At 29.3% G+C, this 16,504-nt stretch overlaps 1 protein-coding gene across 1 annotated transcript; it reads right to left on the bottom strand.

Moving 5' to 3' along the window:
* Nucleotides 1–1,060: 1,060 nt before the first annotated feature.
* LOC117907343 (transcription factor MYB8-like) lies at nt 1,061–2,138 on the bottom strand. Its single transcript, XM_034820849.1, has 3 exons — nt 1,985–2,138; nt 1,743–1,872; nt 1,061–1,652 (listed from the first exon to the last, which is right to left on the bottom strand). The coding sequence occupies exons 1-3, from the start codon at nt 2,115–2,117 to the stop codon at nt 1,202–1,204; spliced, it is 714 nt and encodes a 237-aa protein (XP_034676740.1). The 5' UTR covers nt 2,118–2,138; the 3' UTR covers nt 1,061–1,201.
* Between the last annotated feature and the right edge of the window lie 14,366 nt (nt 2,139–16,504).

Raw genomic sequence — 16,504 nt, 5'->3', positions numbered from 1 at the left:
TACAAAACAAGAAAGTTTATTAAACTTTAGAGACCTATTAATTAACCCTTATCTCTTTTGCCTAGTCTACATGAACCAAAAGCTATTCAATTTTTTTTTAATTATATATATATTTTTGTGTAATTTAAAGTATTTTTAAGTTAAAATGAGAAATTATTTTACCTATCAAAGATTGTTTTATTTTTTTATTTTTTTATGGTTTTTAAAATAATTTTTTTTTATATAAAAGAAAGTGATTATTAGATTTTTGTAATTTTGAATGTTATCTTTATAAAATGAGAATAGTTAAGTATTAAGTGGCTATTTGAATATATATGTAAATTATTTTTATTTTTAAAGTTAGAAACTTATATGTAAAAATAATAATTTTTTTTTAAAATATATAAATTTATTTTTCTTCAAAATTACTTTAAAAACTTTAAAATTTGAAATAGTAGATTTTTTTTATACCTCAGTTTTTTTTAAATTATTATTTTTTTAAAGAATTTCAATACTTTATATAAAAGTTACTATTATCGTATTATTTTATATTTTTTAAAATAAATATAAAAAATATATCCATAAGACACTTAATTTTTTCACTTTAAAATTAATTGCGCCATCCCCAAAACATCTTATAAAATAGAAAAGTTCACATGGCTTCCTTTTATGAAAAGTTAAAAAAATTTAAGTGTTGAAGAATATAGTTTTTCTATTTTAATATTTCTATTTTCTAACTTCTTCTTTGGTAGAATTCAAATATAAGAAAATCACTAACAATATGTGATGTTCTTTTTTAATTATTTTCGATTATCAGATTATAAATTTATATTTATAAAATATCCGTTCAGAATAAATTTTAATATTTTTAACACTTTAAAAATTTTATAGATTTTTGTAAGAGTTCACTTCTAATAATAGCAATCTTAAAACATAAATTAAAAAAAAAATCTAATCATTAATGTAATCATTTAAGGAAATAGAAAATTGAGGTTGTGATGGGCTCACAGCATGAATGAATTCATAAGAAGTCAATCCTTTAGTCAAGATGAAGAGTTGAAACATCACTTTACGACATCATTCACAAAAAGTCTCCAAGTCAGGGGTCAAATTTATTAAAATACCGGATTCAAATACTTTATTCCTCTATGGAAAATTTCCCACCCACCAAACACTCTGAATCCTTACTACATATCTTATCATCTCAGCATCAAATTTCCTTTTACAAAGTCAAATTAAAGTCTTGATTATAGCATTTTTGGCATTGATGGGAATCTTCATTGCTCAGCTGGCAGCAACCCACGCAAGCACCTGCATCCTCATCGGGACCATCTGGCGCAGTAGTCCGCCGCAGCTTCGATTCCGCAGTAGACTCCGATGGAGTCGGAAAAAGCGCGAGGGTGAGCTCGAGGTTGACGTGCTCTTCCTCTCCGTCCGGGAATTGATTTGGTTGCTGCTCTGGTGGCGGCTGTGGTGGCTTCTCAGCGCCGTCGGTTGTGGCGGCTGTCAAAGCGCTGCTGCAATTGCCTTCTTCGGTGGTGGTTGGTTTGGTTGGCTGATGAGTCTTTGGATCGATTCCGCCCCTGAGGAGCCTCCGTCTGATGTGAGTGTTCCAGTGGTTCTTGATCTCGTTGTCTGTTCTTCCGGGCAATCGCCCCGCGATCAGCGACCACCTGCCATTGGATTTCAAACACTTCGATTTTCAGTTTCAGTCTAAAGCTGTTTGGCTATCTAGAAAATGTGAGATCCTGAGAAATTCTTACTTGTTTCCTAGCAATTTGTGAAGTTTGATGATGAGTTCGTCTTCATCTATGGTGAAGTTTCCGCGCTTGACATCAGGCCGGAGGTAGTTTATCCACCGAAGCCGACAACTCTTGCCGCATCGGAGCAATCCTATCAGACCAACAATAAACCAAACCCTAAATCTGAATCCTCCGTTTGGTAGCCGAGAAAACACTAAAAATGAAGAAGAAGAAAAAAAAAACGAAATTCTGAACATACACACCAGCGGCTTTGGGAAGAGATCGCCAGGATCCATGGCCATTCATACGGATGTATTCGATGAGGCGGTCGTCTTCTTCTTTGGTCCAAGCACCTCGGTTGGTGTGGGCTTTGTCGCAGCAAGGCTTTCTACCCATGATTGCCGCACGGGTTGCTTTGGAAATCGAAGCGGCGTGGAGTTGAGTGAGGAAGTGAGGGATTTATTTATATGGAAAGAAGGGAAGGTGGGGGAAGGGGGAAGGTGGGGGAGGGCAAAGGGAGTGAGTGGGGCCCATGAGTTGGTGGGATGAGGTTTGACTGAGTTGGTGGGAACGACAAGCGGTTTCGAATACGGCCCTGTTTGGTTGGTAAGGCCTCTTTTTACGTGTTTGCGGCTCCTCCACCCTCTGTTTTGCTATTGCAAACCATTTGATTTTCTTGTAGTTTCTCATTTCCCACACACATATGTCATGTTTTATTTATTTTTGTCTCTCTTTCCATCTATAGAGTGTTGAAAGGTTGTTGTTACTAGAAGGAGATCTCGAGGGATTCCTGTTCCCTTTTAGAAGGAGAGTAAAGTGGAGTTTGGAAAGAAATTTTTATCAATTTGAGGGAATTGGTAGTGATTTTATTGGATTGGTGAAACCTTGACTCAAATTTAATGAAAGGTTTGAATTTTCTAATTCGACTTTTTGTTAAAGATTTTTTTGAGGTTTGCTTAAATAATGTCGAGATTGATCCATGTAATTCAAACCTTTCAAGTTGGAGAGAAATGAAATATTACTAGTAACGGTTCTAAATTTTATAAACAACACTTTTATCGATAAAAGTCTAATTTTAGAAAAAAAAGTCAACGTATTATATGATGATCTCTTAAATCTAATTATAATGATTTATTTATCGAAAAGTTATAAACTAATGAGATAATGTCATATTTGTAGTTGATTGTTTGTTTGTCGTGTTGAGGGGTCGGTGAAACCTTGACCTACAAATCTAACGCAAGGATTAGATTTCTCAATAGAGGTTTTTTTTTTGTAAGATCTTTTTTTATGAGTTGTTCCACAGGTGCTGAGATTAATGTGTATATTGCAAGTTTCAATAAAAAAGATTTGAGAGAATACTTAAGGGGGATTCCGATTGAAATGTTGTTGTTACTAGAAGGAGATCTCAAGGGATTCAAATTCCCTTTTAGAAGAAGAGTAAAGAGGAGTTTGGAAATAAATTTTTATTGCAATTTGAGCAAATTGGTTGGGTTTTTATCGGTTAGGGTTGGTAAAGCCTTGACTCAAATTTAATGAAAGGTTTAAATTTCCTAATTCAAGTTTTTGTTAAAGATTTTTTTAAGGTTTGTTCGAATAATGTTGGGATCGATCCATGTAATTCCAACCTTTCAAGTAAGAGATATGAAATATTACTAATAACGGTTTTAAACAAGATTAAGTTTTATAAACAACACTTTACCGGTAAAGGTCTAATTTTAGAAAAAAAAAGTTTAATGCATTAAATAATGATTTCTTAAATCCAATTATAATGGTTTGTTTGTTTGTTTGTTTTTTATTTTCGAAAAGTTATAAGCTAACGAGATAATGTCATATTTGTGGTTGGTCGTTTGTTTGTCGTGTTGAGGGGTTAGTGAAATCTCAACCTAAATTTAATGCAAAGATTAGATTTCTCAAACAAAGGTTTTTTCTTTCTTTCTTTCATTTTTTTGGTAAGATTTTCATTTTATTTTATTTTATTTATTTATTTATTTAATGAGTTATTCCAAAGGTGCTGAGATTAATGTGTGTATTGCAAGTTTCAATAAAAAAAAATTGAAAGAATACTTAAAGGGTCTTCAATAAATTAATTTAATAACTTAATGTGACTTAATAACTTAATTTAAATCATTAAATAATTTATCATTTTTAGTAAAATGCCTTAATAGTACAACTTAACGTTAATTTTAACTTTAAGTATTAAGTTAAAATAGTTATCTTAAGGGGTGTTTGATAAAACTTAATACTTATTACTTAATAACTTAAATTGACTTTAAGTTAAATTATTTTTAAGTTATTAACTTAAAATTTATTACTTATTTTTTTTACTTTAAGTATTAAGGTTGTTTGGTAAAGTTGACTTAAATTTTATTCAAATCAGCAAATTGATATATTTACCCTCATTAATTTTAACAAAGATTTAAATTTTCACTAATGTTAATTAAAAATATTATTTATTAAACATTCATGTTTAAAGTATTGTAGAAGTATAAGATAACTACAAAAATATTTATTATAAAAGATGAGTTGTGAATGTAAAATCATATTTATAAAATATATTTTCACTAAATATGGATAAATGAGGTAAAAGATATTAAGATTAATAATAAGTTAACTATTTTAACTTAATATTTAATGTTATTTTTTACTTTGAGTTATGATATTAAGTTGTTTTATCAAACATGTTTAATTTATTTAATGACTTAATATATTTTAATAATTTAATTTACGTCATTAAGTAAATTAAACATGTTTGGTAAAATAACTTAATAGTATTATTTAAAGTTAAAAATAACTTTATGTACTAAGTAAAAACAATTAACTTATTTTTAATTCCACATCTTCATTTTACTTTTTTGCTTACATTTGCCCTAGTTACTTCTTCCACATCCACGGTCTACTTTGCTACTCTACGACCTTCATTATTACTCGACCTTAATTGCCGCTCTACCTCCATTGCTACTTCAAATCTCCTTGGTTGATGAACAAGTTACACTCTATTTCTCATTTTTCAATTGAAGCCCTAGATGTGAAATTGCTTCTTATGTTTCTAGATAGTGTTGATTGTTTTTTCCCCCTCTTTTTGGGATTAAATTTGAGGTTGTGTTTGGTGACCAAGAAAGCTATAGAAAAAAAAAGAAAAGAAAAAAATCATGTTTGGTCGCTTGAGAAAGATGAAAAACTTAAGAATTGTAATATGTGTTTTTAGGGTTCATTTTTTATTTTTAATTTTTAATTGACTAATGTTAAAATTTTTTGAAATGAGGGTTTTTTTTTTTTAAAATTTTGAATGAGATGATTTTAGCAATTTGTTTGAGAGTTAAGAAAATGTTGGAAGCTAAAAAGAAATTAAATAATTGATTCTTTAACTTGTCCTATTTAGGATCTAGGAAATATAAACCTTCCATCAATTGATAGTTTAATGAAGCTATGCGGTTTAGTTGATCGTTATTTTTCCCTATTTCTTCATCCTCTCTTTCTCTTCTCTCTCTTCTCAATTTTTTTAATTTCCTCACATTTAGTTGTTAAGGAAACAAACGGAAAGGGAAAGAAAACAAAATATAAATTCGACTTTAATTTATGTTGGTTTATTTCTTAAATGGAAGATCTCAATCATCATAATGGGATGTTATTTTGCTTAGTCGAGTGGACATTTTTTTTTTCTATCTAATGGATTGAAACCATTAATTTGGAGATGCAATGGTTTTTAATTTTTTTCATTTTCGTACATTTCCTTACAAACTAAGATACTTATTAGAAAATTGAAAGAACAAAAGATATATATTAGATTCAAAATGTTATTTCCTTGTTTAGTTGTTAATTGAATTTGTCCATAGAGATTCATTTGTGTTGGACATTTTTGTAGGCAATTCTTCTCAATTGCAAAGATGCAATTTGTTGGAACAACTATTTTCTAATATAGCTTTAGAAGTTAATGATAAAGGAAGAGATGAGTCCGTTGTGAGTTTCAATACAAAGAACAATATTCTACCCACTTATTTTACTTTTTTTCCAAAATTTTTTGGAATGGATATTATGAGTTTATATGTGTGTGTATAAGATTACTACTAAAAAAGAGCATATTTTAGATAATAATTCTCAAGAGTTTCACGTCTTTTGAGTAGTAATTATGCCTAAAACACTTAATTAACATGTTGTTGCCTTTGCAAGAGTTACTAACAAGTTTTATGAAGTTTTGGAGTCATTTTAAGGTATGTTTTTGATAAATTGGTGACAAAAGAAATGAATCAAATTGAAGAAAACAAATAAAGTTGATGATGATCCAAATGCATAATGAAAGAAGCAATGCAATCGGTTTGGATTGGGATTTGGAGCTAAATTGATTTGGAGGTAGTTGAAGTGGAATCAAGAGAAAGAAATGAGAGAAATTGCAAAGAGGAGTCGAAAAAGCATGTTTTTCAATTTCGCATGACCATGCGAAATTTTCGCATAGTCATGCGAAATGAAATAGAGTAGGCTTGGCTGCAGCACATAAAGGAAATGTGAAAAGTGATTTCGCATGACTATGCGAAATTTTCGCACAGTCATGCGAAACACTCCAGCAAGATGAAAATGTAGCTGATGGATTTTCTACTTCGCATCAACATGCGAAATTGCTGAGGCTCGTGCGAAAATGTATTTTCTCCTGATTCCTTGATGAAGAAGCATCCGTAAGACCTCTTAGATGATGCCAAGTGTCCTCTTGACCTTGGCCTATAAATAGAAACGTGATTGACTCATTTAGGGACTTTTGATACATTTTCTAATTGTAGAACTTTTTAGATTTCTTTTTTCTATATAACTTTCTACTTTCTTTCATTTTCTCTCATTTTCTTGGTAGCCAAACATGTCTTGTGAGATCAAATCTCCAAGCATGAGTGGCTAAATCTCGTTTTTCTTGGAAGAAGGAAGATCTAGAGGCAAGATCTATGGTGAATTAGAGAATTGAGCTTGATTTGCAAAGGTAATTTGATCCAATTGATTGATTAATTGAAATTTGGGGATTTTTCTCTTCAAATTATCTTGGATGATTACTACAATGCAAGCTAGGTAGATTCATCAAATTCTTAATGCTAGATTTGATGAGATTGAATAGTTGCATTGTGTGAATCATCGAAAGATAATTTAAGATGAATTGAATATATAATTCGAATTGATCTCTTGGATTAGATTACCTAATTTGAAGAGAAATTAGATCTAGATGTAAAGCTAAATCAAAAATCGGTTTAGATGAAAATTTAGATTTTCAATCTAACTTGATGAAAATTAGATTTCAACACTTATTCACCATGGAAATTGCTTTCTAGAAAATCCTAACTCCGAGAATCTCACTTTTTATTAATTTTCTTCTCTTTTACACTTCATTTTCCTCTCAAATTGAATACATTGTTATTTTGGAATTTTATCATGCAATTTCAAGTCAATTTCACTTGATCACAATCATTTCTTATCATCTCCTTCAAGCCTTAATTACCAAGAATAATCCATCCTTGTGGACGATACCTAAAAACTACTATACTACAGTAATTTGTACTAAAACCACTTTTTGATCAGGTGCAAATTACTATAGAATAGTGAATTAGGTTATAAATTTTGTTTTGATCCAATAAACGACAAAAATTTGAGCGATCAGTATATATATATATTGAGTTTTATGAACTAATCTATTAAGTTTAGTTAATGTTTCTATTGTAACTTTTGTTCCTTATATTAGTTTTTTTGGGTGAGTTGGAAGTTGCATTGCCAAAAAAATTAAGTATTATCGACCCACTTATAGTTATTTTTGCGATAGATTTAAGCTATCACAAATTTTTAACACACCTATTTCATCGCAAATTGAATTGTTCGTATTATAGAATTTGTTGTCCAACTCCTTTATTTTATTCTATCTGTTTTGGTCATTTTTAGAATAGAATTGAAGAATGTTTTGCTCTCTCTCTTTCTTTCTCTCTCTTTCTCTCTCTCTATCTATCTCTTTCTGTTTCATAATATGGTATTAGAGCTTTAAGCATTTACTACCCCTTTGTTTTTTTTCCTTCTTTTATGGCTTGAGGTAGTGTAAAAAATTGACAAATTGTCAGCATTGCAAATTTGCTTTCCATTGAGGATTTATCTAGTCTTTATTTCCTGCACAACTCAGATCACCCAAGCTTGCCCTCATTTTCAATCAACTCACAATTTCGAACTATAATTCTTGGAGTCATACCATGACCACAACTCTTACTACTAAGAACAAGGTTGGATTTGTAGATGGAAGCATTCATCGGCCTCATTCGAGTAATCTTCTCATTGGTGTTTGGACTCACTACAATAGTATGGTTATTTCTTAGCTTCTCAATGTTGTAGCTCGAGACATCATCGATAGCCTATTACATATCTCCATCACCACTGAAATTTGGAATGATTTACGTGAACGATTTCATTAGAATAATGGTTTACGAATTTTCCAAATCAAGAAGCATCTAATTGAATTGTATCAAGGTGTCTTAGATGTAAATACCTACTACACTCGACTCAAAATTCTTTGGGATGAACTTAAGGATTTTCAAATGCTTCTAATTTGCGAATGCATAGCTACATGAAGTTGGATATATTACCAAGAACGAGAATATGTAATGCAATTTTTCATAGGCTTGAACAATTCTTATACACAAACCCGCACTCAGATTCTTTTGATGGATCATTTACCTTCTATCACTAAAGTTTTTGGTTTGGTTGTTTAGGAAGAACACCATGCACCTTTAACAATAAATCTTCATCTTCTCTTTATTCGATGTTGTTTGGAGACCCAAATTTCCTAATTGTTATATCAAGAAATTTCACCCTATAATCCAAATGTGAAAGACCTATTTGCTCGCATTGTGGTATTCAGGAGCACACCATTGACAAATGTTATAAGTTCCATGGATGTTCTCTTGGTTACAAGTCCAGATCAAAAGTCTCTCAATCAAAGACATAAGTTAATCAAGTAGCTTCCACTATGAAAGATGATACGAGTTCCTTTGATAACCTTATTCGATCTCTCACTGCAAGTCAATGCTAGCAACTTATTGCTTTTCTAGGTTCTCAACTCCATAGTAGCTCTCAAATTCTTCCAGAATCACAATGGACTAGGCCTTCTATGGTTAATTTCAATGTTATACTTTCTTTATCCTCTATGTTAGTTAACCATTTAATTATCTCATCATCCTGGATTTTGGACATTGGTGCCACACACCATGCTTCTTGTTCTTTGAAATTTTTCTTTCATTCTAACCCCATTAATAATTTATTTGTCACTTTGCCTGATGGTCACCCCATCCCTATTAGTCACATAAGGTCAATGAAGCTTTCTAATAATCTTATCTTCATTTATGGTTTGTTTGTTCCAAATTTTAACTTCAACCTCCTTTCTATTAGTGCCATCACACGAAGTCATCATTCCTCAATTATTTTTCTTTTTTATTCTTGAGTTATTAAGGACCATTCATAAGCCACAATGATTAGGATATGTAGAAGGTAGGACAACCTTTATGTTTTGGATTTTCCAAGTTATAATCGTCAATTTGTTAATGTTTTAGCCAAATGTAATGAAGTTGTTTTAGTCTCAAATTGAACTTTGACATTCTAGATTAGGACATCCATTTTATGTAAAAATCCAAACTCTAAGAAATACATTGCATATCAGTCAAATTATAGACATACTTTCATGCTATTTCATGTGTCATTTGGCAAAGCAACATAGATTGCTTTTTATTTCTTCTAATAATTTGTCTATTGCACCTTTCCATTTAATACACTATGATATATGGAGTCCATTTTACATTCTCACAACAAAAGGTTATTGCTATTTTCTTACCATTGTGAATGATTGCACTCATTTTACCTTAGTTTACCTATCATATGCTAAATATGATATTGTTCATGTTTTTCTTAAGTTTTTCAATTTAATTCAAAATCAATTTGGTGTGAAAATAAAATCTGTACATTTTGATAATACCTCTAAATTGTCATTCTCTAAATTCTTTCATGATTAGGGAATCCTTTCTTTTCATTCTTGTGTTGATACTCCACAACAAAATTCTGTTGTAAAACAAAAACACCAACATATTCTCAACGTGGTATGAGCTTTACATTTTCAAATCTCACATTCCTTTAGCCTATTACGGTGATTGTGTTTTGATCGCCTTATACCTTATCAACAAAAGTCCTTCAACACTTTTATCTAACAAAATCCCCACTGAACTAACTTGGAACAAACAACCATGTTATTTTTATTTTTGTGCTTTTAGTTACCTTTGTTATGCATCCACACTAATGCATCATCGTTTCAAATTTTCACCACATGTCACACAAGTTGTCTTTCTTAGTTATCCTCTTGGATATAAAGAATACAAACATCTTAATCTTACTACTAATGCCATTTTTATTTCTTGGGATGTGGAGTTTCATGAGTCAATTTTTCCTTTTAAGAACATTCTCTCTCATACTTTCACTTATAATTTCTTTTCCAATAGAGTTTTGTCTTTTTCTATTTCACCTTCTCTTGAACAAAGTTCTCTATAGAATCTTTAACCACCTCACATTTCCTCTTAAATGATTCCAATCCTAACATCATTACTTGGTTCTCTCAAGTTTTGCACCACCCCTTTTATTTACAAGACTATCATTGTTACTCTGCAACTAATATTTGCAGCTTTACTTCTCATTCATTATCTCAAGTCCTAGGATATGACACTATTTCCTAGTCACAGAACCTTTATCCATTCTATTTCCTCTCACCATGAGCCTACTTCTTATTTTGAGGTTGTTACCATTCTAGAATGGCAGGAAGCTATGACTGTGGAATTTAAGGCCCTTGATAGCAATGGAACATGGTCTTTGACTTCCTTACCACCTTGTAAACGTGTTGTCTACAAATAGGTCCATCACATTAAATATCAAGCTGATGAAAGTATAGAGTGATATAAATCTTATTTTCTTGCCGAGGGTTATACTCAACAAGAGGGCATTGATTATTTTGAGACTTTTTCCCCTATTGTTAAACTTATTATGAAAGTTCTTCTTACTTTTGCAGCTATTCAAGGATGGAAAGTCTTACTTAGCTTGATGTTAACAACACTGTTCTTCATGATGATTTATCTAAAGAAGTGTACATGTCATTGTTGTCAGGTCTTCACTATGAGGGGGAGTCATTTCTTGTTAATGACATGTGTAAGCTTCACAAGTCTTACTATAGGTCGAAACAAACCTCTAAACAATGGTTTTCCAACTTCTCTAATACTTTTCTAGAAGAAGACTTTACATAATTTGCTACAGACAACTCTTTATTTATTAAAGGAAATGGAAGTTCATTCATGACATTATTAGTTTATGTTGATGACATGGTAATAGCTAGTAATAATCCATGTGATATTGATGGCCTAAAGAAGGCCTTTGACAACTGATTCAAACTAAAGGATTTGGGAACCTTGAAATATTTCCTTGGAGTTGAAGTAGCTAGATCCTTAAGTGGAATTTCATTGAGCCAAAAACATTATGCCTTACAACTTTTGTCTTAAGCAGGTTTCCTTAGATGCAAGATAAGAAAAATTCCTTTTAATCCTAATATCAAGTTATCTCAAGAAGAAGGTGATGGATTTGATGACCTCTTTCAATACAAATAGTTAGTTGGTAACTTGCTGTATCTTACCATAACTAGATTTGATTTATCTTACTATGTGAATTAGTTAAGTCAGTTTCTTGCTAAATCGAGAATTCATAATTTTCAAGGTGCTTAACATGTTTTATAATACATAAAGAACATTGTAGGTTAGGGACTTTTCTTATCATCTAAGTCCTCAATTGAGTAAAAAGGTTTTACATACTCAAATTGGGCTACTTGTCCTAATACCATCTCTTAAGCTTCATACACAGTGTAGTTATTTCATTTTAATGAGAAGGGATATTGAAAATAATGGGGCCAAATAAATTCATATATTTTTATTGTTTTTTTATTTATCAATTTCTTTGTTAAAAAAAAATAAAATCTAATTTATGATTTTACGTTTTTGTTAGATAAATATTATTTGGCAGATGTAGCTTATTCACATACTAAAGGATTTACGGTACCATTCACATAAATTAGATATTGGTTGTCAGATTTTTCAAATGCTAGTTGTGCCAAGAGAAAAACAGAAAAATTCAATCATATTCACACTAGACTATGATATGTTATTGAGCAAGCATTTGATGTCTTAGAAACACGGTTTCCAATATCAAAGAGGATGACACCATTAGAGATGGAAATTTCACGGGTTTGTCGGGTCACCCACTCCGGTCCGCCTCGATTAGGACAGGTATGAGAGCATAGTAATCGGGGATATGACGGGTTTGAGCTTAATTTTTAAAACCTAAATTGGGTTCGAGGCGGGTTTGGGTTTTGTGATAATCCGCCCCACCCCGCCCCACCCCGCCCCGAATATAAATTTCAAGTTTACCCTTTATATCTTACAAAATACCAAAAAAATCCACTTATAAATATTTGTTTCCTATCTCTTCCTTATAGTTACTCCCCTTCAACACAAAAATCTCCCATTCTCACTGTTCTCAAACGCCTAGCTCCCCTTCAAAACAAAAATCTCCCCTTCTCACTATTCTCAGACGCCTAGCTCTCGGATTGATTTTCCCAACTCAAAAAATTTCTATATCAGATTTTGAGCCGTTCACAACTTGTGGAGAAGACAATCACTCTAGCTTCATTTTTTGCCTTCTTGAAACACGAAAAAAATGAAGTCGAAGTTCACCTAGAGTAGCAAAATCCGAGGTCTAAAGGCTTTAGTTTTGTTTGGACTTCTTTTCAGGTAAAAAAAACCCTAAATTTCTAGGTTTTATTTGCTCGAATTCCTCTTTCTTGTTCTTACTTGAAATCTCCATGTAATTTGTTATTGTCAAAGGCAAATCGATTTGATTTAGTGGCTTCACATGCATGAAAACAATGAATGATTTTATGATTTTTATCTCCCTTTTATCAACTCATTAATTGTAAAAAAAAATTATTTGCTTTAATCCCAGTTTGAAATTCGTAATCATTTTTCTGATAATTTTTATTTTCGTATTTATTTTCAAAATTTTCATTTCACACAGATTTCGTTTATGTGCTATTTAGAATTTAACAACTCCATAATCCGTAATCATTTTTTTTTTTCATTTTTCCTCTATGTTCTGTTTGATTTTAGAGAAAGTGTGGGAAAAGAAATACACAAGTCATGATGGGCCGGGGATGGGATTTTAATGGTTATTTGAAAACGGGAATGAGACCACGAACCCCGCCCCGCGCTAGGTTTGGAACAGGGATGGAAAATAATTATATATTTTAGGACGGGAATGGGATAGGGGGAGCTCGTCCCAAACTCGCCCCATTGCCATCCCTAGACACCATACCAATTTTGTACTCAAACTTACATTGTACTTGCTTGTGTTGCATTATATAATTTTCTTCAATTAAATGTAATTAGGAATGAATTATTTATTTGGTTTAATAATAAAAATGTTGAGTTGGAAGATATATGTAATGATCAACGATAGTAGGAAAATGATGATTTATTTGGGTTCATTTGATCAATTATTTAAGTTTATCATACCAAAATGCAATTGGAATCAATCAAGTGTATTAACTTTTAGTTTTAATTTTGCCGTGTATGAACAAGACATTTTTATATTTTAGTAAATGCAAGTAAATTATAAATTTAAATGATTTTTTGTAAGTTGCATTATAAATAACATTCGACTTTTTAGTATTAATTTTAATATAATTGTTGTGTATTTATTTGGTAGTAAAATATTATTTTATCTTTTATACTAAATATTTTTTAATTATTTTATGAAATATTAGGTGTTTTTATACTTTAAATATGAATGTTTAGAAATAAATTTATTACTTTATATTAATGAGAGTAAATGTCAATTAGAATTAGCAGAGTAAACATGTTAATATGATAATTTAAAATAAATTTTAAGTTAGCTTAGCATACATCCTTAATACTTAAATTAAAAAAAAAAAATAATAAATAATAAGTAATAAGTGTTAAGTTAACTAAAACTTGCATATTGTTTAAAATTAATCAAAGTAAATGTATCAATTTAATAATTTAGAATAAATTTCAAGTTAACTTTATCAAACAACCTTAATACTTATAGTAACAAAATAAATAATAAGTTTTAAGTTAATATATAATTCAATAACAATTGAACTTAAAATCAACTTAAAACATTAAATAATAAGTATTAAGTTTTACCAAACACCCACTTAGTATATACTTCAATGATAGTAAGTTATATATTTCAAGTATAACCCGTAAAGGTATGGATTCATAAAAGTAAAAAAAAAAATAAAAAATTAACACATAAAATGATGATCTCTTAAGTATTTATATGGGTTTCCCCGAAAAATTTTGAGTTGATAAGATAATATCATATTTGTAGAGTTTAGGGTTGGTGAAGCCTTAACCTTATATTCAATACAAGGTCACAATTCCTAATATGAGGTATTTATTTATTTTTTATTTATTTAACATTTTTTAAGTTGTGTTTGTATTGCATTATAATCAATCCATTAATATTGTAGCTTTAAGTAGGGGAGGTTTGAAATACTACTATAGTGAAGAACATGATCAAGATATAAAATGAGGTTTGAGGTTTAAGGTAGAGGTCTAATTACTTTTTTCTTTTTTTTTAAAAAAAAAAAATTGATACATCGAATATTAGTGATCTCTTTAATAGCTACGTGAATATTATCAAGTTAAATAAAGGGTAAAGGTCTAGTCTTAGAAAAAAAATATTAATACATCAAATGGTGATCTCTTAATTCTACTTGTAAGGTGTTTCTTTGAAAAATTGTGAGTCGATAAAATATTGTCATATACATATATGTATAGTCCATTAGCTATTTTGATAGGAAATACAATGTAATACATGTCGAATAACTTTTTTTTCATAGTATACATAATAACACTAATAAAAAAATTGGTGTGTCTTACTCCCTTTTACATACACATTGTCTTAAAACTTTTAGAAAATCCTTATTCAATTTTCAATCTTTAAATTGCCTTAAATTTTTAAAAATTGGATCAAATATGGATTGATGAAAATTAAAGTGGTCAATCATTGATGAAATTTTTACTTAGAGTGTGTTTGACAGTAATTCTTAAAAGCGTTTATAGTATTTTTACTATTTAAATTTTTTTTTATTTTTTAAGTATTAAAAATATTAGAAGTGTTTTCTAAAATCATTACAAAACAAATTCTTATGTCTTACTTTTGGTTTCAACTTAAACTACTTATTTGAAGCTCTTGCAATTCATTTATTATGTTACCAATTATTGAAAACCATTTACATCCTTTGGAAAAGAGTTTTTATATAATTCCTCGAGCACATTTACACCTAAACTTGCATAATCCATTTACATCCTTGGTTTAATTCTTCACTTTTATTTAATTTAAATTATTTTTAAGTTAAAATGAGAAATAATTGTACCTATTGAGATTGATTATTTATTTATTTATTTATTTTAAATATGACATTTGTATATAATACTAGTTTTGCTCCACATGCAAGACATGTGGATAGTTAGATAATAAAGTTAATTATATTACATAATTTTTTATTTATTTAATAAATATTATCAAAGAATAATGTAATAAAAAATAAAATAAAATAAAACTTTAAAACTTTAAAAAGTTTGTGTTTAAAAATATATTGTAGCATTACGACAACTCTATCAATATGCTCCAATATTACCATTGTATAATAAAAATCTAGATATCAAATGAAAAATTGATTATTTTTATTATTTAGGAGCTTGGGGTGGTCAATGTAATTTAATTAGATAGAATTTGTTTGACAAGATTTTTTCCAAAAATTTCAAAAAATAAAAGTAAAATAAAAATTTTGTTTAGATAGGAAATCTTAGATCCATTATTTCCTCAAATTTTAGAAAACTAAAATAATAATCCTAGATTTCTAACTTTTGTCAAATTTATATATATATATATATACTTCAAAAAAAAGTTAAAAAAAATCTTCTTAAAAAAAAAAAAAAAAGGGTAGATTCTAATTTTATGACACCTATTATAATTAGAAAATAACTAAGTGGGTGTTTGATAAACCAACTTAATAACTTAAAAAGTGATTTAATAACTTAATTTAAGTTATTAAGTAAATTAAGTACATTTGGTAAAATAACTTAATAGTATAATTTAACGTTAAAAAATAACTTTAAGTGATAAGTAAAAATAATTAATTTATTCTTAAATCTATATTTTCATTTTACCTTTTTATCCTCGTTTTACTTTAGTTGTTGTCTCAATGATTTCCTTGACCTCTATTATTGTTTGACATTTTTTACCTTAATTATAATTTATGGATATAAATATGTTAATTTGATGATTTAGAATGAGTTTTAAATTAGTTTTAATAAACAATTTTAATATTTTAAGTCAATAATTTAAATATAATTTAATTTAAAATCAACTTAAGTTATTAAATAATAAGTATTAAATTTTACCAAATATTTTAATTTTTTTAAAAAAAAACTTAAATTTTAAATTCAAATAATTATTTGAACTTATAAATTAATTTATCCTTATCTATAATCCAATATAAACAAAAATAAAATAAAAAATAAAAGACTTGGGTAGAGTATTGAAAGTGATGAGTGGGCTGGCCAGTAGGTGTACGGCGTATGTACGAACAATTCGGGAGACATATTCGCCTTTAATTTATTTACATTAGTGCCTTTTGAGAAGTCAACCTTCGGTCAACAAGAGTC

The sequence above is a fragment of the Vitis riparia genome, chromosome 18 (assembly GCF_004353265.1).
Source record: "Vitis riparia cultivar Riparia Gloire de Montpellier isolate 1030 chromosome 18, EGFV_Vit.rip_1.0, whole genome shotgun sequence".
NCBI lineage: Eukaryota > Viridiplantae > Streptophyta > Magnoliopsida > Vitales > Vitaceae > Vitis > Vitis riparia.
The sequence above is the reverse complement of the archived record's forward strand: the minus strand, read 5'-3'. Positions and strand labels throughout refer to the sequence as shown.

What these genes read in the sequence shown, in the direction of transcription:
- LOC117907343 (XM_034820849.1), bottom strand. Translation starts at nt 2,117, where the DNA reads ATGGGTAGAAAGCCTTGCTGCGACAAAGCCCACACCAACCGAGGTGCT. An exon ending in ATCTCTTCCCAAAGCCGCTG is followed by an intron (nt 1,873 to 1,984) that starts GTGTGTATGTTC and finishes TTGGTCTGATAG; the next exon opens with GATTGCTCCGATGCGGCAAG. An exon ending in CACAAATTGCTAGGAAACAA is followed by an intron (nt 1,653 to 1,742) that starts GTAAGAATTTCT and finishes ATCCAATGGCAG; the next exon opens with GTGGTCGCTGATCGCGGGGC.